At 40.3% G+C, this 24,647-nt stretch overlaps 1 protein-coding gene across 1 annotated transcript; it reads left to right on the top strand.

The window, feature by feature from the left end:
- The first annotated feature begins 8,574 nt into the window (after positions 1 to 8,574).
- irs1 (insulin receptor substrate 1) lies at positions 8,575 to 24,354 on the top strand. Its single transcript, XM_058413555.1, has 2 exons — positions 8,575 to 12,482; positions 20,747 to 24,354. Exons 1-2 carry the CDS (start codon positions 9,227 to 9,229, stop codon positions 20,749 to 20,751), a joined length of 3,261 nt encoding a protein of 1,086 aa, XP_058269538.1. The 5' UTR covers positions 8,575 to 9,226; the 3' UTR covers positions 20,752 to 24,354.
- Positions 24,355 to 24,647: the final 293 nt, after the last annotated feature.

The following is a 24,647-nucleotide window of genomic DNA, read 5'->3' as shown; positions in this document are numbered from 1 at the left end:
TGTCTGTCTAAATGATTATCTATCTATCTATCTATCTATCTATCTATCTATCTATCTATCTATCTATCTATCTATCTGTCTGTCTGTCTGTCTATATGATTATCTATCTATCTATCTATCTATCTATCTATCTATCTATCTGTCTGTCTGTCTGTCTGTCTAAATGATTATCTATCTATCTATCTATCTATCTATCTATCTATCTATCTATCTATCTATCTATCTGTCTGTCTGTCTGTCTAAATGATTATCTATCTATCTATCTATCTATCTATCTATCTATCTATCTATCTATCTATCTATCTGTCTGTCTGTCTGTCTGTCTGTCTGTATGATTATCTATCTATCTATCTATCTATCTATCTATCTATCTATCTATCTATCTATCTGTCTGTCTGTCTGTCTATATGATTATCTATCTATCTATCTATCTATCTATCTATCTATCTATCTATCTATCTGTCTGTCTGTCTGTCTGTCTGTCTGTCTGTCTATATGATTATCTATCTATCTATCTATCTATCTATCTATCTATCTATCTATCTATCTATCTATCTATCTGTCTGTCTGTCTGTCTGTCTGTCTATATGATTATCTATCTATCTATCTATCTATCTATCTATCTATCTATCTATCTATCTATCTATCTATCTATCTGTCTATATGATTATCTATCTATCTATCTATCTATCTATCTATCTATCTATCTATCTATCTATCTATCTATCTATCTATCTATCTGTCTGTCTGTCTGTCTGTCTGTCTATATGATTATCTATCTATCTGTCTGTCTGTCTATATGATTATCTATCTATCTATCTATCTATCTATCTATCTATCTATCTATCTATCTATCTATCTATCTATCTATCTATCTATCTATCTATCTATCTGTCTGTCTGTCTATATGATTATCTATCTATCTATCTATCTATCTATCTATCTATCTATCTATCTATCTATCTATCTATCTATCTATCTATCTATCTATCTATCTATCTGTCTGTCTGTCTATATGATTATCTATCTATCTATCTATCTATCTATCTATCTATCTATCTATCTATCTATCTATCTATCTATCTATCTATCTATCTATCTGTCTGTCTGTCTGTCTGTCTGTCTGTCTATATGATTATCTATCTATCTGTCTGTCTGTCTATATGATTATCTATCTATCTATCTATCTATCTATCTATCTATCTATCTATCTATCTATCTATCTATCTATCTATCTGTCTGTCTGTCTATATGATTATCTATCTATCTATCTATCTATCTATCTATCTATCTATCTATCTATCTATCTATCTATCTATCTATCTATCTATCTGTCTGTCTGTCTATATGATTATCTATCTATCTATCTATCTATCTATCTATCTATCTATCTATCTATCTATCTATCTGTCTGTCTGTCTGTCTGTCTGTATGTCTATCTATCTATCTATCTATCTATCTATCTATCTATCTATCTGTCTGTCTGTCTGTCTGTCTGTGTCTATATGATTATCTATCTATCTATCTATCTATCTATCTATCTATCTATCTATCTATCTATCTATCTATCTATCTATCTGTCTGTCTGTCTGTCTGTCTATATGATTATCTATCTATCTATCTATCTATCTATCTATCTATCTATCTATCTATCTATCTATCTATCTATCTATCTATCTGTCTGTCTGTCTGTCTGTATGTCTATCTATCTATCTATCTATCTATCTATCTATCTATCTATCTATCTATCTATCTATCTATCTATCTATCTATCTGTCTGTCTGTCTGTCTGTCTGTGTCTATATGATTATCTATCTATCTATCTATCTATCTATCTATCTATCTATCTATCTATCTATCTATCTATCTATCTATCTATCTATCTGTCTGTCTGTCTGTCTGTCTGTATGTCTATCTATCTATCTATCTATCTATCTATCTATCTATCTATCTATCTATCTATCTATCTATCTATCTATCTGTCTGTCTGTCTGTCTGTCTGTGTCTATATGATTATCTATCTATCTATCTATCTATCTATCTATCTATCTATCTATCTATCTATCTATCTATCTATCTGTCTGTCTGTCTGTCTATATGATTATCTATCTATCTATCTATCTATCTATCTATCTATCTATCTATCTATCTATCTATCTATCTATCTATCTATCTATCTATCTGTCTGTCTGTCTGTCTGTCTGTCTGTCTATCTATCTATCTATCTATCTATCTATCTATCTATCTATCTATCTATCTATCTATCTATCTATCTATCTATCTGTCTGTCTGTCTGTCTGTCTGTCTGTGTCTATATGATTATCTATCTATCTATCTATCTATCTATCTATCTATCTATCTATCTATCTATCTATCTATCTGTCTGTCTGTCTGTCTGTCTGTCTGTCTGTCTGTCTATATGATTATCTATCTATCTGTCTGTCTGTCTATATGATTATCTATCTATCTATCTATCTATCTATCTATCTATCTATCTATCTATCTATCTATCTATCTATCTATCTATCTATCTATCTATCTGTCTGTCTGTCTATATGATTATCTATCTATCTATCTATCTATCTATCTATCTATCTATCTATCTATCTATCTATCTATCTATCTATCTATCTGTCTGTCTGTCTATATGATTATCTATCTATCTATCTATCTATCTATCTATCTATCTATCTATCTATCTATCTATCTATCTGTCTGTCTGTCTGTATGTCTATCTATCTATCTATCTATCTATCTATCTATCTATCTATCTATCTATCTATCTATCTATCTATCTATCTATCTATCTATCTGTCTGTCTGTCTGTCTGTCTGTCTGTGTCTATATGATTATCTATCTATCTATCTATCTATCTATCTATCTATCTATCTATCTATCTATCTATCTATCTATCTATCTATCTATCTATCTGTCTGTCTGTCTGTCTATATGATTATCTATCTATCTGTCTGTCTGTCTATATGATTATCTATCTATCTATCTATCTATCTATCTATCTATCTATCTATCTATCTATCTATCTATCTATCTATCTATCTATCTATCTGTCTGTCTGTCTATATGATTATCTATCTATCTATCTATCTATCTATCTATCTATCTATCTATCTATCTATCTATCTATCTATCTATCTATCTATCTGTCTGTCTATATGATTATCTATCTATCTATCTATCTATCTATCTATCTATCTATCTATCTATCTATCTATCTATCTATCTATCTGTCTGTCTGTCTGTCTGTCTGTATGTCTATCTATCTATCTATCTATCTGTCTGTCTGTCTGTCTGTCTGTCTGTCTGTGTCTATATGATTATCTATCTATCTATCTATCTATCTATCTATCTATCTATCTATCTATCTATCTATCTATCTATCTATCTATCTATCTATCTGTCTGTCTGTCTGTCTATATGATTATCTATCTATCTATCTATCTATCTATCTATCTGTCTGTCTGTCTGTCTGTATGTCTATCTATCTATCTATCTATCTATCTATCTATCTATCTATCTATCTATCTATCTATCTATCTGTCTGTCTGTCTGTCTGTCTGTGTCTATATGATTATCTATCTATCTATCTATCTATCTATCTATCTATCTATCTATCTATCTATCTATCTATCTATCTATCTGTCTGTCTGTCTGTCTGTCTGTCTGTCTGTCTGTCTGTCTATATGATTATCTATCTATCTATCTATCTATCTATCTATCTATCTATCTATCTATCTATCTATCTATCTATCTATCTATCTATCTATCTATCTGTCTGTCTGTCTATATGATTATCTATCTATCTATCTATCTATCTATCTATCTATCTATCTATCTGTCTGTCTGTCTGTCTGTCTGTCTGTCTGTCTGTCTGTCTGTCTATATGATTATCTATCTATCTATCTATCTATCTATCTATCTATCTATCTATCTATCTATCTATCTATCTATCTATCTGTCTGTCTGTCTATATGATTATCTATCTATCTATCTATCTATCTATCTATCTATCTATCTATCTATCTATCTATCTATCTATCTATCTATCTATCTATCTGTCTGTCTGTCTATATGATTATCTATCTATCTATCTATCTATCTATCTATCTATCTATCTATCTATCTATCTATCTATCTATCTATCTATCTGTCTGTCTGTATGTCTATCTATCTATCTATCTATCTATCTATCTATCTATCTATCTATCTATCTATCTGTCTGTCTGTCTATATGATTATCTATCTATCTATCTATCTATCTATCTATCTATCTATCTATCTATCTATCTATCTATCTATCTATCTATCTGTCTGTCTATATGATTATCTATCTATCTGTCTGTCTGTCTATATGATTATCTATCTATCTATCTATCTATCTATCTATCTATCTATCTATCTATCTATCTATCTATCTATCTATCTATCTGTCTGTCTGTCTATATGATTATCTATCTATCTATCTATCTATCTATCTATCTATCTATCTATCTATCTATCTATCTATCTATCTATCTATCTATCTGTCTGTCTGTCTGTCTGTCTGTCTGTCTATATGATTATCTATCTATCTATCTATCTATCTATCTATCTATCTATCTATCTATCTATCTATCTATCTATCTATCTATCTATCTGTCTGTCTGTCTGTCTGTCTGTCTATCTATCTATCTATCTATCTATCTATCTATCTATCTATCTATCTATCTATCTATCTATCTATCTGTCTATCTGTCTGTCTGTCTGTGTCTATCTATCTATCTATCTATCTATCTATCTATCTGTCTGTCTGTCTGTCTGTCTGTCTGTCTGTCTGTATTTTCCACACCATAATATTCTACAAAATGACCCAGAGACTCCTTTCCATATATAAGGAACCTTCAGTCATCTCAAAATGACACCCAGCTTCATACCAACAGAATGAAGGGTTTCTCCTTACCACTGATGATGTACTTCAGCAGCGATGTGTCATGTCATGTCTGGAAAAGATCGACTGGTTTCACCTAAGCCTCAGGAAGAATTTGCTTGAAGAGCTGGTGAAGAATTTTTGACCGAATTGTCTTCTTTTTGCACTACACTGAACTTTTACTACGTCCATTATTATTATTATTATTATTATCATGTACCTTATTGTAGCTACATCCTCTCTCTCTCTCTCTCTCTCTCTCTCTCGTAAACAGTCCTGAGTTTGGGTTTCTATCTATCTGTGTATGTTCTCCCCATGTGGGTTTCCTCTATGTTCTCTAGTTTCCTCCTCAGGATCCACTTCAACCCTGACCAGGATGAAGCATGTTAATGAAGTTCAATAACTTCACCATCATTACGAGTAAGTGTTCTTCTTCAACAAGACTATCACTGGCAGTTTGACCCCCCCGCTCCATGTATGAGTTAATACGTGTAAATTATCATGCACCAATAATGAATCTGTGAGATCATTCTGAATGTGTTTGAGAGAGATAAATTAGGTCCTGGAAAGGAATTTTGCTAAGAGTTATACGAGATTAAATGGTGCTTAGGGAGCATGTAAATGATGTAAGCAGACCAAGCAGTGTCTGTGTTGTGTTGCATTGTCATAGCAACCTAGGGGCCAGCAACAGTGCAGATACAGCAGGAATGAGCATGTTGTGTGTGTGTATGTGTGTGTGTGTGTGTGTAAATAAAGGTGCTTGCAAGTGCAACTTAGCCTAGGGTTTTAGTTAGTTAGTTAATTTTCTGTACCTCTTATCCTGCACAGGGTCACGGAGAACCTGGAGCCTATCCCCAGAGACTCGGGGCACACTCTGGACGGGGTGCCAGCCTTTCACCGGACACAATCACACACATTCATACACTGCTGACAATTTAGAGATGGCAGTCAGTTTACAATACATCTGTTTGGACTGAGGGAAAAAACTAGAGAACTAGGAGGAAACCCTCAAAGCACAGGGAGAAAATACACATCAAGGGTGGAGATGGGAATTGGTCCCCCAGCCCTGGATGTGTCCTTCAATATATGACTTATACATTTATACAATTTTCTTTGTTAATTATTATCAGTTAGACTTCAGGGATTTGACTAGAACTTCTAACTCCTACCTCATACTATGAAAAAACAAAGAATACTCCACTTACATGTAGAATTTTATCGGTAACTCAGGAAGGTCTCCACAACCGAGAGTTAAGCAAGTTATGTCTTAGCTTTTTGTGCTACTCTGTATATACTGGTATTTGCTTTAACACCGACAACATGCAGATATATTAATCTATAAGAAGTTCATCACGCATTACAATCAGCTAACAAGATGTCCGTGTTTTTCCCGCTTGCTGCTTTGAGGTAAGTCCAACACAGTGAAAGAGTTCTATAGCTCTAGTTAATATGGCAGAAAGCTGTATTTTAGAACACAGTTAAATAATGATCTTAAAATTTGAATAGTTATGCATATAGGGTTATGTTGATTAAGCTGTAGGAAGGTTGATTAAGCTGAGGGGGGGCTGTGGAAGTTAAAGTGGCCTCTGGATGGAAAAAACTGCTTAAGAATCCCTGGTGTAAAATACAGCAAGAGGAAAGAAGGTGTGTGTGAGGGGGGTTTGTACTCTCTGAACCCAGTTGTGCTATGAAGTAATGTAGTAATTTCTCCCCACCTCCACCCCCTGTCTCTCACTCTCTCTCTCTCTCGCTCTGTCTATCACTATGTCTCTGTTGGTGTAAATGAGAGTTATGGCAATTATAATAATGGTATAATGGTGACAATAATGATGATGCAATACGGGTGCTTTTCAAAATGGCCTCCAGTCAGGGCTGCAGTCTGTCTCTGTTTTTTAGTTTTCCCCATGGTAATGGACTGCATGTGTACAGTCTCATGTTTACACACCCGGTGAAGGAAAATGGGTCTGGTTAGAAATGACAGCAGAGTATATTTCTGAGTTTATTAAACACTATTATTAAAAGGTACAGTGTGATTTTCTTCTGTTGATTGTATTGTGTGTGACTGTTAATTTAGGGTTAGGGTTAGGTATTGAAAACACTTTCACATTTCAGGCAAGGAAAGAAGTGATGCAGTGCTGCTCAGAGATGTGCCGATCACACCACTGTTTACAAACCCGAAACTGTAGGCGGCAGCGTTGTCACAAAAAGCCATGCGTGTCGACTTTGTTAGCATCAGCCATTCTTATTACCAGTCTCCTTTTGTCTAACAAATCAACACACAAATCACACACATTGTTTGTGTTCAGCTAGCTGGAGAACATTTCAGCTGAAGTGAGAGTGAGCAGTACGACTTACACCTGTGAGCTTTATTCATTATTTATTATGGGGTTTTTAAAGCACTTAGACTGGCTACTTAATTATGCATACTTTTCCATAGTTAATAATTGTGATTATAAATAATAATAATAAATTCTAATTGTTGTTAGTATTCAAATATTTATTTCACTGTGTAGACGCTCTCTAGAGAAATATATTTTGTTGGAAAATCATTTGGAATTGTTCACTCAAGAATTTATTTAAAAAAAGGTGAATAATCAACAATTCACATCAAAACATGATTTCAGAGTGATGGTGGAGCAGTGATTAGCATTGCCTTGTCCTCCTGGTCCCCTAGTCAATCCTGATCTCTGGTCACTGTCTGTATGAAGTCTCTCTGTGTCTGTTTCTGTGTGGGTTCTCCAGTTTCCTTCCACTGTCCAAAAAACATGAAAGTATGTGGACTGGATTTGCTACCTGAGAATGAATGAATGAATTAATGAACTAATGAATAAATGATTGAAAGATATAGACCAACATAAACAATATCCTTTATGCCATTTTTCAGTGCAACCACAACCTCCAAGGATGGGATATGCGAAGAAAGTATTTCACTGTGCTGTAATGTATGTGACAAATAAAGGCTATTTCTATTCCTATTTCTAAGATAGGAATGGTGTAAAATTGGTGTAAAAGTCGGGTCCCCAAGGGGTCTGTAAAGCATAGCTAAGGGGTCAGCAAATGAAACCTAAAAATAATGTTAATTCAAGTGTCTAATTTAATTTAAATAAAATGAAAAGTTTGAGAACCCCTGATCTAGAGATTGTTTTGAGAAAAACATTTATATTAAGCAAACCGTTTTAAAAATACAGCGGGGTTTGATGTGTTTACATTGTTGTTTGTGTGCTTTAAAAGTTTATTGAGGAAATGAGGGGGGGGGTCTTCATGGATATATAACATACAAGCGTGCCAAGTGGGCGGAGTTTCAGATAATGCCATGGTGGCAAGTGGACCAAAACAGTGAAATAAATATTTTTCTGTGTAGTTTTGATACATTTTTATCATCACACGTTAAGAGAAGACCTGTTATTGGTGTAATTTAATTGTTAAAAAAGCGATTTACGTGAACAAAACACACCGTTGTCTTTTACTACGCCTACGGCTACAGCAAACTTTGAGTTGTTGTGTTTTTGTTTTTTTTTCCCCCTCGCTCGCAGTTCAGGATGATGGACAAGCCTGACGTCCAATCAGAGCGCGGGGTTGCGGCAGCCGCCATGTAGTGGGCGGTGCTTCGATTGTATTGTAGGCTGAACTCCCGCTTTCATCTGGCCACGCATCGGAGTGTCACGTGTTCAGTGCAGCTCGGAGCAGGACAGGGACTCGGCTGCGGGGATACGAGCACGCGCTGGCGTTGTTTTTGTGTCGAGGGACGGATATATATTCCGCTTTAAAGCTGATGAACGGGATTCTGTGCGCTTGGGATTGACTTTCTGTGTCGGATTTGTGCACGCGTGACTTCAGCGTGCGGGTCTCGCGCTCTCCCTGTGGGATAAATGGTGTCTTACGCAGACGGCGCTTGTTTTGATAGTGCTTACGGAACTCCGGACTGAAAAGAGACTTTTCATTCTTCTCCATCTTCTTCTTGATCTTCGTCTCCTTGCAAACAACTCTACGGTACCCTCACACAAGTATCACGTAAATAATGGATTATTCAAACTTATTTCAAATGAAAAACTACATTATTTTGGTACAGAATGGACCTTAGTGAGGTCTTTTGAGTGCTTGTTTTGGCATGGGCTGCTAAGCTAGCTTAGCCATTTGAAGAAGAAGGAAAAAAAACTTTGCTGAAAGAGCAAGCGGTACGAGCGCGTTATTTATTTATTTTTTTCTCAATGGAAAAAAAGTTTGATTTCGTTTCCCTTTTCCCATTTTTAAGGAGAAATTTTATGCAATCCTAAAAAAAAGAGCATTTTCCCCACTCATAAAATGGCAAGTCCGTCTACAGAGAAGGCTTGTTTTTCGGATGTGAGAAAGGTGGGTTATTTAAGGAAACCCAAAAGCATGCACAAAAGGTTTTTTGTTCTGCGAGCTGCAAGTGATACCGGCCCTTCCAGGTTGGAGTACTACGAGAATGAGAAAAAATGGAGACATAAGTCTGGGGCTCCAAAAAGGTCAATCCCACTCGAGAGTTGCTTCAATATTAACAAAAGGGCGGATTCCAAAAACAAATACCTCGTGGCTCTTTACACCAAGGACGAATACTTTGCAGTCGCAGCAGACAACGAGCAGGAGCAGGATGCATGGTATGAAGGCCTGGTAGACCTCCACAACCGAGGGAAGGTCCACGAAAGTGCCAGGAGCAACGGCGTCGGAGATGATAATTATGGAGAGACTACACCCGGGCCCGCCTTCAAAGAAGTATGGCAAGTTATACTGAAACCAAAGGGACTTGGACAGACCAAAAACTTAATCGGAGTTTACAGACTGTGTCTCACAAATAAGACTTTGGGTTTCGTGAAACTCAATTCTGACGCTGCAGCGGTCGTTTTGCAGCTCATGAACATCCGAAGGTGTGGTCACTCAGAGAATTTCTTTTTTATCGAAGTCGGGAGGTCTGCAGTGACGGGACCTGGGGAATTTTGGATGCAGGTTGACGACTCTGTTGTGGCTCAGAACATGCATGAGACTATCTTGGAGGCAATGAAAGCCATGAGTGAAGAGTTTCGACCCCGTAGCAAAAGCCAGTCGTCTTCCAACTGTTCCAACCCCATTTCCGTGCCGGTGAGAACGAGACATCATCACAACAACCCTCCTCCGAGTCAGGTTGGGTTGGGAAGGCGTTTCAGGGCTGAAAGTGTGACGGCGACGTCTCCAGCCGGCCCAGGCAGACACAGCCATTCGTTCAGAGTAAGGGCATCCAGCGACGGAGAAGGAACCATGTCTAGGCCGGCATCTGTAGACGGGAGCCCCAGTAGTCCAAGATCATCTAGGTCACAGTCTCAAAGACACAGGGGTAGATCCAGGCTGCACCCACCTCTAAACCATAGCAGGTCCATCCCCACACCATCATCGCGATGCTCCCCATCAGCTATCAGCCCTGTAAGTCTGTCCTCCAGCAGCACTAGTGGACATGGGTCCACTTCTGACAGTCTTTTCCCCCGACGCTCCAGTGCCTCTATATCGGGGTCGCCCAGTGACGGAGGCTTTATCTCCTCCGATGAATACGGTTCCAGTCCCTGCGACTTCCGAAGCTCCTTCCGCAGTGTGACCCCTGACTCATTCGGACATACCCCTCCTGCCAAGGAAGAGGATTTGAATAACTATATATGCATGACCAAGTCTGGTTCGCTAACTAGTACTGGGAGCCAGTCTAGAGGAACACCATCTCATATGGATGAGCCAGACTTGGAGAAATGTTTCAGAAAAAGGACTCATTCTTCTGGCACCCTGTCACCCTCTGCTACATGCCACCAAACAACGCCTTCACAGTCACCTGCCGTGTCTCTGGAAGAATATACAGTGATGACACCGACATTCAGTCGCAGCCGATCTGTATCGTCATCATCACCATTGATATATCGGAACTTGTCCACAAATTCCTATCCTGAAGAATGCTTGGACATGCCAACAGCGGAAGGTGGCAGTGAATCTAGTCAGAAGGACGACGGCTACATGCCAATGTCACCAGGTGTAGCCCCTGCGGTGGTAACAGGAAATGGCGGAGACTACATGCCTATGAGTCCGAAAAGTGTCTCAGCCCCACAGCAGATTATTAACCCACGACAGCACTCACGAGTGGACTCCAATGGCTACATGATGATGTCACCGAGTGGTAGCTGTTCTCCAGATGTTTCTGCAAACTACAGAAAGATCTGGACCAATGGCATTAACCCAACTCTGTCTGTAGAGAGCACAGAGGGAAAAGTGTCCTCATGTGGAGACTACATAAACATGTCTCCTGCTAGCGGCTCAACCACTGGTACGCCACCAGACTGCTACTTCAACCCTGTAGATGAGCTGCCCAGGCCGGCATATGCCTACTACTCTCTACCCCGTTCCTTCAAACACGCCAACAGGAAGCAAGACCAAAGCCCCTTGCGGCTGTCGCTTGGCAGCGGTCGCTTGGTTTGCGCTGACTCTTCCTCATCCTCGGCTAGCAGTGACAGTTTGGGTGGTCAGTGTAATTCACAACAACCTTCTGTCAGGCCCAAAAGGTCAGAGGTTAATTCTAGGCTGGCACGACCAACAAGGCTGGCATTGGATGCTAACAGAGCTAGCACTCTACCACGGATGCGCGAAAGCCCTTTCCCAAGTGAGCCCAAAAGTCCAGGAGAGTACGTCAATATCGAGTTTAATGACAAAGCCTTTTCAGCGAGCATAGCATCACTGTTTTCACCTGTGTTTGCTGGTAACGGAGCCGAAGTCCTATCGGAGCCGACTTCTTCCGACTACATGAACATGCAGGTGGGTTCACAAAGCTTGCTCTCACAGTCTATAAAATCCACGTCCAGTTCCTCAGACTACGCCATCGTCGGTCCCTCAGAAAACTTGGCCTCCTCACCTCACCTGCCGTGTGAAAGTATTCGCGAACGTGACTACATGAGCATGCAACTAGGCTCCTACTCTACAGCCTTTCCTGATTCCCAGAGGACGCTTCAAAACACTTTGTTACGAGACCCGGAAGTCTTGCTCTGCTCCGAGTCACACAATGATGACATCTCAACATTAGGTGCAGCTCCTGGGAGGCCTGTGCTTCTCGGTCCTTTGACGGATCTCAGTGCCTTTTCCCGGGTAAACCCGAATGCAACGAGAAACCAGGGTGCCAAAGTGATCCGGGTCGACCCCCAAGGCCGAAGACGGCACAGCTCAGAAACGTTTTCCTCTACGACGACCAAAGGGGCCGTAAGCACAGCCACGGGATTTCAGTCAGAAGATGTCAAACGCCACAGCTCTGCGTCGTTTGAGAATGTTTGGCTAAAGCCTATTGAGTCGTCCACCTCCACCACCACCACTGCTGCTGGCACGGCATCCGGCGTTGACTCCCAGAACCAAATTGACCTGAACTATATTGATCTGGATCTGGTGCAGAACCGAGAGCCACTCGTTCAGGATTGGAGCTCCAGCTTCCAGACACGGCAGGTGGACCTGGGAGCTGTAGGAGCAGTGGAGGAATCGAGCGCCTATGCTAGTATAAACTTTCAGAAAGCAGATGACACCAGAGGAAACCTCACTTATAGAGAAGGTAAGATTCAGTGTTTATTCTCTGTCATAATTGGCTTTAAAGCTTTGTAAGGCTAAATTTTTTTTGTGAGCATGTTCATGTGGAAAATGTGAGTGTGTGAGATCTTGTCACTGCATTCAATAAGGAATGTGCATGTCATGTTGTTTATAAAACAGCTCCCACTTGTGCAGTTTGAGCTTTCAGCGGAAAATCCCTTCACTTCAGAGGGGTGTAGCTACAGCCCAGGTGCCTTCACCGTGACAGACAAACGAAGACCGATGCACGTGTGTGTGTGTGTAAATGGAGCTTGACCTGCTCACACTTACTCATACCACAACAACATGCACTTTGACTCAAACAGTGCACGAGTCCATTTTGTGCATCTTCGTGCCAGAGTCGGTCCTTAAGCCTGAGCGGTTTAGTCAGCGAGTGACTCAGCACTAAGTGTTGACACAGTTGTGCTCGTACAGCAGCTGATTAATATCAACCTTCCAGCCAGTGAGCCGAGAGCGAGCTCTGTGTGTGAGCTTTTCTCAGGAGTTTTTGTTCTTAAATGAAAAACTCCACACTAAATGTTTGAAAGCATGGAAATTCTGGACCGTCTCCTGGACCTCCCATTCAGCATGTGATGTTGAAACGACACGGCTGCTCGCAGTTTCATCAGTAAACACACTGGCATTTATTTGCATTAAATGAATCAGTATACCGAAAATTAAGCTTGTTGAGGCTTGTTATAGTCTAGAGGGTTTTTTTCCCATCATCTTTGTTGTTTCGATGTGATGCGGCAGCACTTTAGTCTTTGAGTCTGTCCAGCTTTTCTCTCACTGCCACATCTGTACACAAAGCTTTAAATGTCATGCCAAGATCACTCTAATCATCCTGTAGATCACCATCTAGCCGAGTCTCTGACACGTTTTCCAGTGCATGTCTGTGTGATGGAGCTACGCTGTGTTCTGGAGTGAACAAGGGACATGTGACACGGGAATTAGAAAAAGTTACGGTTGTTTTGGCTACATTAGTAATTCTTGGTTCAAAACAAGCAGACTGGACAAGATTCCCTGTAATCATAAGTGTGTTGAGGGACAGGTAAAGTGTTAGAGGCAATTTTTCCAGTTGTGGCCATCAGTGTTCTAGTTGTTATTGTGTTGTTTATATACAGAATAAATTTGTGCGAACAGTAAGCAGACGGCCGGATGATTACTTACTCAGATGCAGTCACCATCTTGGCACTTTGTAGTAGGAACTAATGATCAGCCTGGTGTGTGTGTGTGTGTGTGTGAGAAAGCTCTGTGCGTGTGAACCTTTTACGGACCCCCTGCCTCTGAGAGGCCTCAAGAGTGACAGAAGCTCAGAGGTGTTTGTTACACTTCTACACCGAACATGATGTGCTTCTCATACAGCTAAATCTCTCTCTCTCTCTCTCTCTCTCTCTCTCTCTCCCAGAGGTGAAAGAGTTCTTCAAGGGTACACATCAGGGTGAGACGAGTTAGCGTCCCACCCTTTCCAAGTATCATTTTTCTTATCTCACTTTCTTTTACACACACACACACATGTATTTGTATATGTATACACACACACACGCATACTTCTTTTTTTGCATGTTGCACAAATTTTTGCATCCGTTGAAGTTTTCTTAGTCGTGCGTGAGTGTGTGTAAACATCTTATTGTCGTTTATTTTTTGCCATGTGTGTATTTGAATATTTTGGCTTTAATTATAGGTGTATGCTACATTGCAGCTGGTTGCCCTCGGCGCCAGTCTCCATGGTTACTCCATAGCCACAGCTCTTGCTTTTTTTTTTTCATGTCACAGCATATTAAGGGGCCGCAAAAGCGAGTCGCTGGGAGCAACTTTGGGGCCTCACACCGATTGGCCAGCAGAGGGGTTGGGTTGGGTGGGGTGACAGAGTTCTCCAGTGGGCTGGGTCAAGATGAGATGACTGCAAGCTCCGCCCACTCCCTCCCGTCCATCCTAGTGGACAAAAGGAAAGAAGAGTCCGTAGTGTGGTAAACAACGTAGGCATGCTAATGGCCGAGACGTGAACGTAATTGAAGTCCGGTGGAGTGATGCTGCTCTAGAGCTTTCTGGAAGACAGGGAAGACTTTCCTTGGAGAAGAATGTTGCATCAGGTCTTAGACGAGCTGCGAGTTCAGCAGTGATGCACGTCACTGTGCTCTGACTCATGCAGAATTTTGACCCAGTTTTCCTTTGATCGCTCTGAAGTGGTTAGAGGATCAGCCTGCACTGATCAGAGAAGTAGTTCAGGCTTTTTGTTTAAACATTTAAAGAGGGAAAATTGGATAATAAGAGTGTGGAGTGGACGATTTCAGGATCTGTAGTCAGCTGAAGCTCAGGACGGTGGCCCCTGAGGATCATGACTGACAGGAAGGGAAAGAGATTTAGTCGACCTGTGACTTCTGATTACATTTTGATTGTTTGCTTTGAATCTGGTGTGTGTGTGGGTGTGTGTACTCTAAGTCCCATTGGTCATGTGACTTGGTACTGGTATTCTGAAGGTGTTTTAAAATCTCTGATACTAATAGACTTCAGATACTAACAGCTCATCTTGTGTCCCCCAAAGGTACATGGAAACGCTTTGAGCTTGTTAACGTGGTATAACATATGTAATAAAAGGAGGTAACCAGGATAAAATGTACAATGTCATATTTTAATGATGATAATAGTGCTGTTACAGGAAACTAATCACCTTCACATCATCAAGAGCGCTGCTCTGTAGCAGCATGTGCTCTACTCTTACTGTATCTGTCAGTCACTGCAGTAGATAAACGTTAAGGATGCTTTATTATTGAGTGTGGAGCAGACCAGAGCTTCCACTCCACCCCGCTCCGCTGGTCTGGAGGAGTTCCTCAGAGCCCACTTACATCCCTCGCCACAATGTCCTCACATTACCTCTCTCCTTCTTCTGTTTTTCTCTTTCTCTCTCGCTTCTCACCTCTTTCTTTTTTTGTCCTTGCCTCTTCTCTTTCTCCATTTCAGCGCTCTCTCACTAATGCTGATTCCTTTTCTTCACTCTTTTCCCTTTTCTGTTCTCTCTCTCCCCCCTTCTGGTTTAAGCTGCAGTAAACAGCATGGCACTTTCAGATGCTTTGTTTGTTTTTGTGTGAAAATGTATGTATGTATATGTGTGTGTGTGTGTGTGTGTGTGTATATATATGTATATGTATATATAAAAATTAGTGTTGTGTATAAGGTGTGTGTGTGCGCGAGCAAGCCTTCATCATTGAGGTCACAGCAGCAATGGAAACTTTGTCAAGTGTATTCGCTCAGGCATGTCTACCCACCTCTCGCTTGTTTTTTTTCACCCACCAACACGCAACATCGTGCTGCTGTGTGTTCAGCACTTTGTCTCTCTGTGTGTGTGTGTGTGTGTGTGTGTGTGTGTGTGTGTGAGCGCGCTCACCTCAGTCTTTCAGTAGTGTTGTTTGTTGTGTTTCTGTATTCCTATTATTTGAAGAGCAGATGAGAGGATGTGTGTGTGTGTGTGTGTGTGTGTGTGTATCTGTCTCAACTTGCTGAAATAAGCTAAACATCTGGTGTGTGTGTGTGGTGGTGGTGGTGGTGGTGGTGGTGGTGGGGTAGCTGGAAGTTTTTCCTTTGCTAAAGGGAATGGTATTTGGCACACAGGGTCTCTCCCACCACACACACACACACACACACACACACACACACACACACAGTGCCTGATACTAAGGCTTTGTTTTCACAAACTCTCAAAAAGAGGTGTCCTTATTGTTAGATTTTTTTCTGTTAGAAGTTCTGATTTCTTTTACATGTGATCTGCATTCTGTGTGTGTGTGTGTGTGTTTGTGTGTGTTTCAGATTTTCCCTGTGAATTCCTCCTGTTCTCTTTTGTAGAACAATGTTTTAAAATGTCAGCGTTTGCAACAAAGAATGATCGTGTGTGTGTGTGTGTGCGCAAGTTTGCAAGGCTATTCCACATGATCGGTTATAGATTTAGCGGGTGTGCGTGTGTAAACTTTTTTTCATGAGCCGAAATGTTCCCCGTGTGTGAATATGACCTGTGTTTTGACGTCAGTGAGAGCACACACTGGTCACACATCTGTAACCATATCCCCCACCGAGCGCGTACGAGTGTGTGATCAAGCTAAAATTGTCTTCATACACTCAAGCCTTGGCCGGGCTGTGTGTGTGTGTGTGTTGCATACGTGCCTAACTGAATGACGTTAGTTCATTGAGCTCTTGGAGGATGAGTACCACCCCTCTCTCATGCCCTTATAAGGAGTTGCACGCTGTAAAGAGGCAGTAACCATTACTGAGTCTACAAGTAGGGAAATATCACTCCCCTGAAGTGTGTGGTCCTCTGCACACACACATTACACAAAAGTGCACATAACTACTTCCATGTAATTAATATTGAAACCTGGAACCCTGCTGTTTATTAGCTAACTCACCAGGTAAGTGTAAGCTCCAGTCTCATGTTTAGCAACCACTAGCTGATGTAATAACATCTGATAAACTGATCAGCGAAATGAGTGCATTAGCACAGAGTCAGGGAAATGTTTGCATCTCTGAATGCAGCACATCGTGTTTACACACCCTGCAGAAAGTCGAGACGTTCTGTCTTCTCATCATGCATAAATATTATTTATATATATATAGTATATAAAAGATCTACACTATAGTGCAGTGTTTTTTTTGTTTTGTTTTGTTTTTTTTTTTTCCCTGAGCAAAATCTATTTCTGTTGCAGGACAACCTCATGAGCCACACCATTGCAGCTCCTCTGCCCCTGACTGGTTAGAATTAGCAGACTAGCCTGGAAGGCAAATCTCAGCAACACCTCAGGGTTAACTGTGACTGTCCAAGCTGTGGATTCATTAACATGGGACTGAAATTGGGTGGCGGTTTTAAGATGCACTTCATGTTTTTAGAATCTGTGTCAGGACTGCACTGTAGTCATCGGTCAATCGGTTCAATTAACTAGCTCTCCACACGTATTACATTTTTCTACAAGAGAGCATCATCGAAAGTCCCGGGGAAATGGCACTGCTAAATCTTCTTCATCCACCCGTGGTCTAGACCACCTCAACACCAAGAACTGTACAGTGTTTCACCTTATAGACAGGGTATGGGGGCAGGATCTATCCAGCGGCATTCCCAGATCTGTTCCTTCCCACTACCACCATTTCTCTGGTACACGTTCCTACATCCCTTTGAATCCAGGATGTTTTCTGAGGCATCAGTGACCAATTCTGTATCTAATTTTTATATATTTGTGGGTATTGTACTAACTGTGCGATTGCCATGTGTGCTATTTCATAAAAATTCCTTATGGCGGAAAGTAGCATCAGTTGATAACGTGATTTCTTTCTCTAATCACAAAAATCAAAACTCGTGTTTGATGTGTGAACACATTTACTGAAGAAGTTGCTGAAAATAGAAGAAAAGCGATTATCTTTGAAACCTGGACAATGTGTGAGGCATGTGGGCAGGGCTAACAATACTGCCAGTTGTGATTGGTGTGAATTAAAAATGACATGAAGGTAACAAATCACAAGACTGGTTAAAATAATGAAGCACAATTTTTATTGTGTCTTGTTTTTGTTTGACTTCAGAGATGAAACTGAATACAGACACCCTGCTGATTTGGATGTTACGCAGGTTCTGATCCGCATTCATGAATTTTTTTTGTTTTGCACAGCTGAAACCTATCTGAGACACGATGCAGAGGCAGAGAAGTGTGATTAACGGCTGTCCATCTGTTCAGAGGCTCTTCTGAGAATTCCAGCCTCCTTGTTGGGGTCGTCCCATTTCGCGTGTGTTGGGAGGCGGAGCACTGCCCTGAGTGGCGTTTCCCTTCCCTTCCCTTTCCCGTCCCTCACAGCGTGTTTGCACAGCGCGGCAGCTTTTAATTTTACCCTCTGCAATTTCCTCTAGCTCACTGGTTTTCTAAGTAAAGAGGAGGGTGCCTCTAAAGACAGTGGCTCCTATAAAAGCGCTCGCCGCGAGGATGTGAGGTAGACTTTCATGTTTTTCCGCACCGAGGGTGCCTCGTTATGCCGCTGTATTTATAGATGAGGTTTCACTGAAACCACTACTTCTCTGGCTCTTAGCTGAGGCCTAGTCCACTTTGCTCAGCTTTGCTCACTCCATGCTTTGAGCTGAGGCGTATGCATATTTCACTCCACTGCGTTTCATCTGCAAGTGAAAGCACCAAAGTGACAAAATATTATAAAGCAAGAAGAAGGTTTCAGTGATAAATCTCCAGCATGGTTGAAGGTAGAATGATGTTTACTTGAGCACACAGTTATGCTTCATCTCCAAAAGCACATGGTGGACACCAGACCATCACACCCCTATGTGGTTCTTCATAAGACTGTTGGCGGACAAAGTTATCTAGAATCTCTTTGTATGTAATGGGATTAAGATTTTCTTGCACTGGACCATAGAGGCCCAAACCTGTTCAGCAGGACGATGCGCCTGTGCACAAAATCAGTCAAAGGAGCTTTGCATTATTTACTTCTGCTTTCACTCCAAGGCTCAGGGACACATTAGAGGTATGGTCATCAAATATTAAAATCCGGATTTTTTTTAAGAAGAGTTTTGTGAAGTAGTCTTCCATCCATAGTAAAGTGGGTGTGGTCTGGACCTCCTCAACACCATGAACTGTACAGAGGTTTCCCCTGCTAGACAGCGTATGGGGGCAGGATCTGTCCAGCAGCATTCAGACCATAATTCCCACTACTACCAGTTCTCTGGTACACATTCTTCTATCCCTTTAAATCAGGAATGTTTTTAAGTTGTCAGTGACCAATTCTGTCTCATCTACGTCATAGATATTTGGTGGTTTTGTTATGATGTCATGAGTACCTGGTGTGCCCTGCACTGAGCCTGGACCTCAACCCCATTGGAGCACCACCTTTGCACCAGGCCTTCTTGTCTGACATCAGTGCCTGAAGTCTGATTGTCATCCTCACAGCCATGTTCACTAGAGTGGAGGCTATTAAAGCAGCAGAGGCGGAAGTTATTACATGCCCTCATCTTGCAGTTAAATACATTAAAAGGAAATTAAACTGCTGAAACACCATAGATTCCATAACTTTCATTTTTTAAGGTTACAAGCATGATGTGCCACATGGGAATGGGAATTTGTATATTAGTTTATTTAGCTAAATAGTCTGCTATATGTTATTAAATTTTGTTACCTTTTATAACATAGTCCAGTTTCTGAAACAAATCAGATATGAGACATGGTTCACATCAAAACTCATGCATTTTTTTTCCACAAAGTTCCACCCCTAATGGAGCATGCTTCCCGTTAAAGCCCCTATGACACGGTGCTTGTTGGAACATGCCGAGTGGCTTCCCTTCATCCTCCTCCTCAGAGATGAGGCTGTTTTTCTCCATGCTGGGGCCCGCTGCAACTGTACTTACCCCAGGATAAACAAACATGCCTCCTCCTTTTAGGCCCTAATGATCACTAATGATACCTCCAGCACCACCATGGGCCCCACATCCCTCCTCCAGCTTTGCTCTAGTGCGTCACGCTGTGAGTGCTGCTCCTTCTCAACACAGGTACTCTGTGTTTTTGTTTTTTTTCCCCCGCACTTTTGAGAGAGATTTGCTGCTGCTGTAGGAAGCCAACACTCAGTGGCCTGATCAGATGTGTGAGCGTGATTTGTGTGGATTGTGTTACTGCCATGTGATTGGCTGGTTCACTAGATGCATGAATGAGCAGGGGTACAGGTATTCCTAATCAACACCAGAACATGGGATGATGATGATATTGCATACACACCCTGTGTATGTGTGTGTGTGTTCAACATGTTCTAGAACCTTCAAGACTTTTTTTTTCTCTGTGTGTCTAGGAATGGCTATCTAGTAATATTGTGACTGCTTTGAAATTTTGTTTTCTTTATAAAATATGATCAATTAGGAATTGAGCACAAGAAGTTTGAGACACTTTGGGTAGTTTTTGCAGTTTAGAAAATGAAACCCAGAGGGAAAACGCTATCTGCCGTCTTCTGCATCCATGAGCTTACAGAACTGCCACGATTGGCTAGTGGTGTTGTGATTGACAGGGGAGCGAGTTAGCCCCTCCCACCCCGGGAGCAACAAAGAGCCAACTTTGCTCTCTCGGCTCTCCACTGCTTTTCTGTGGCACCTTTTGAGGTTGTTTTTGAATAGACGATTTTAAAGCTCAGAATTTCCACACAAATTTACTGAAACACTTTTATAAATAATGAGCAGTGTCATTTCATATCTCTGACGGATTTCTCTCTCTGTTTTCTGTTTCTTGCCCACAGAATGAAAAGCAGCTACTACTTCATACCCATCAAGTCTCTCTCTCTCTCTCTCTCTCTCTCTCTCTGTCTCTCTGTCTCTCTCTCTCTCTCTCTCTCTCTCTGTCTCTCTCTGTGTGACACTCCATCAGCCTGATCGAACCGGACCTCAGCTTCTTCTCATCTGTAACCCGGACCTCACAGCGCACACTGGGACCTTACAGAATGCTGGCTTTTTACAGATCTGCAGTTCTCATGAAAGCTGGAGTCCTCAGGGCCTGGGGTCACATGACTAAACCTCAGAGTGACCGTACTGATCAGAGATCAGCGTAGTTGCCTTTTCGTCGCTTAACAAGTCAGGAATAAAACATGCATGCTTGGTGCATTTTATTCCTCTTCTGCTACAGCATTACAAATTGTAATTAATTAACGTATGAACTTAGTAATGTGGAAGGTTTTACTTCCCTTCATCAGCGTCTCTCTTTTCACCGTTACAGAGCGTAGCTTTAAATAATCATCAATGTTGTCACACTGACGCATGCGGAAAACAGTGACTGCAGTCGGTGCTAGAACAGGAGACTACTTCCCAGAAATGATAAACAACACAGAGAGCATCACCATATCAGTGATAGTACAATAATAAACAGCATGTTAATTGTTTAAAGTCATGTTACATTTAATCAACACCTTCTAGCCAATCGGATCAGAGAATTTCTGAGTAAGAGTTGATCTCGGATCAGTACATTGCTTGAGATTTTCCTCGTCTGGCTTCGTTGTTCAGACCTCCTCACTCTGTAGCTGATATTTGGTGGTACAAACATTTTCTAAACAAGGGTACAGGATGTTTGCTCCAGTGGTGCTTTTACTCATCCATGCTTATAGCGATATTTATGGTATTTATGTCACTGGTGGTACAGGTGTTAGAAAATACAGGTACAGAGAAATCATCTTTGAATCGTTTCTGCATAATTCAGTGTTTTGTTTTTTTTTATTGATGGTACGCAGTTTTTCATAGTTCAGTTGTGCTTTTCTACCAGATCCGGCACATTTCCAGTAGCGAATCCGTACATCACGGGTGGACAAATCAGAAATGTATTTACCAGGCCCAATGAGGTTCCAGTGTGCTGATCAGTTCCATGCAGATTAGTGCACTAGCGTAAGTGGTAGCTAAGCTAATATAGTACAGTATGGTTAGCTAGGTTGCTAGTAGATTAATACAGACATATGACTTTGAGTATTCTCCAAAGTCACAAAAAATACTCAGTTTTTCAAATCATATAATAATTGACTTTTTAATGAATTGTGTTAAGTTTATAAAAAAATAATTTACACATTTAATGAATAATTTATGAAACTGACTTTCAAAAAACTAGTTCCAGAAATTAAGACAAATGGACAAAAAGAATGGCATTAATCAGTTAGTGTGTGTGTGTGTGTGTGTGTGTGTGTGTGTGTGTGTGTGATGGGAGTAGGAGTAGTAGCTGCTTTACTGGAAGTTTTACTGTTTACTTGTCAATTTTACCTTTTACGGAGCTTTACCTGTAAACCGGCTTGGCCGAGAACACACTTTTTGCCATTTTCTCAAGTTTGATCAAAATGTATAAAAAAAAATTAGAGAATTTTCGAAATCCCTCGAATTCTTAGTTTTTAGCTAATGAAAATATTAACATTTTTAATAAAGATAAAAAAATAGATAAATAATAGATAAGAATAGGTAAATAATAGATAAAAATAGATAAATAATAGATAAAAATAGATAAATGAGCCACACATCTGATTCTGTCCTCATTACACATAATTGATGTTATTTAACGGACTGATTTCTTTTTGCTGTCAGAATGTAGCAGTAGTCCACACGTGCTAATGATAAACATTTGAAAACCTTTTATAGTTATCGGCCAGATCTCAGTAACAGTGTGTAGCGTATGTATCCAATGAAAAGTTGTTTTCTTTCTTTTCCTGTTTGTCGAACCTGTTTGTCAGCTTGGTAACTAAAAACATCTTCGCCATGAAACCTTCCCATCCTGGTCTGATTCGATTCTGATTTGTCCACCCTCGACATGCTGCCAACACACACCACGGTGTGACCCACTTCATGTCTCTCCTTTCCACGGGTGGTTTTATTTCATCAGAAGCATGTGGTTATTTTTGGCTCTTGTTCTTCCAGACTACTCCGAGGATCCACTGTCGTAGCTACTCTGTCTGATGCAGTAGATGCTCTTCAGGTCTTTTACTTGTCAGGACCCTCGGCAACCACAACTACCTACAGTACACACGATCGCTGCTATACGACATGAGGGCACGAAGGCATACCAAGCCATGTGCAATTTTCCTTTGTTCAAGCGCACAAAAAAAACAGGTGGATAAAAGTCATTAGTATTGTCACAGCCAATCAGATCATTCGTACCTTTTTCAACAGATTGGGTGAATTGTCCGAGGTTTACACGTACATTATCCAGGGTGTAGTGGGTCCGGTCGCCTGCAGATACCTGTAATTATAACACTATCCTTTAACTCATTTAGATCTCTCTCACACACACACAGGCCTATCCGATCTCGCACATGGTACAAATGTAACTGGTACGAAACTTATTTTAAGATTATTTAAAGGCAACACAGAAGATTCAGGTTATCTTCGTAGATAGCTTCATGGTTATGAAATCTGAAATCGAACAATTCCAAGGGTCAGGAACTCGTCTCCTACGTCCACTGCAGTAACACCACACCTTAAACAGGGACTAAAGTTCCTCACATGATGGCTGTGTAGGAAATAAAATGCTAAATGTGACCTAATGGTCATCACTAGCATGAGTGTTTGTTGACAGATTTAATTTTGTAAAATTGTCGTCATTTTTTTTTTGCAGAGTACATTTCTTAATCATGTCCATTTAGAAAATTGCGAGCGAACAGAACGAACAGTACTCTCGGTACGTTGTGATTAATACGCAGTCTGGTTAGCGGTTTGAACCCGAGTGATAAGGACTGGCCCTTGCAGTAGAACCAGTCTGCGATTTATTCTGTGCCGCTCTTCAACCCGGGAAGCCAGAACATGTTTGCAATTTTTTTTTAATCTTATTTATTATTATTTTTTTTTTTTTTTTTAAATTTCATTTTATTTTTGCATTAACAATCTTTTCCTGTGACATGCTCTCCATGTCTACAAGAATTAAGACATTTTTTATTATTATTATTATTATTATTATTATTATTATTATTATAAAGGTCTCAAAGTGTCATACTTGCTGCTGATGGGTGAAAAACATCAAGAACAATCTGTAAATTATTGAATATAAATGTGCCATTTGTAATTTGTGTATTTTGTGTAATTAACATTTCATGTGTTTTTTTGTTTTTTTCCCTTCTTTGCCTCGTGCCTTGATATGCAGTCCATGTGGAATTTGGAAATGTTCTCTGATCTTAAGTCAAGTATAATCTGTTCGTTTTGGGAAAAGTTTTCAACTCATGGACAAAAACAAAAAAAAACAAACAAGGTATTTACCTAACAAGTGCAGATGATGTAACCTACTCTGGGAACTTTCTCGTCCCTACACATGTCCCGTCTACACTCTAACCTGTCTTCCACTGTATATACTGTATTGTAAAAAAAAAAAATAAAACATTAGTAACACACATTTGGAGAGAGAAAAAAAACGTTTTATTGTATTAATCTGTTTTCATGAAAGATGTGTGAACACACCCGAACTTGGAGGCGAGGCCTGTGTATACACTCCTCACTCCTCTAATTAAGTACAAGTCAGTCTCTTCATGAGTTCGTGTTAAACACTTCAGTCTGCTGAAAATAAGTCATCTGTATTAGCAGTTTAATGAATCAGTCCAGGATTATGTGGAGATTTTTGTGATTGTTGTGGCCAAAAAAATGCTTTTGCAAATTTGATTTTTTTTTTTTTTTTTTGGCGGGAAACGT

The sequence above is a fragment of the Hemibagrus wyckioides genome, linkage group LG17, assembly GCF_019097595.1.
Source record: "Hemibagrus wyckioides isolate EC202008001 linkage group LG17, SWU_Hwy_1.0, whole genome shotgun sequence".
NCBI classification, from domain to species: Eukaryota; Metazoa; Chordata; class Actinopteri; order Siluriformes; family Bagridae; genus Hemibagrus; species Hemibagrus wyckioides.
Note: the sequence above shows the minus strand (reverse complement) of the source record. Positions and strands in the feature narration are given on the sequence as shown.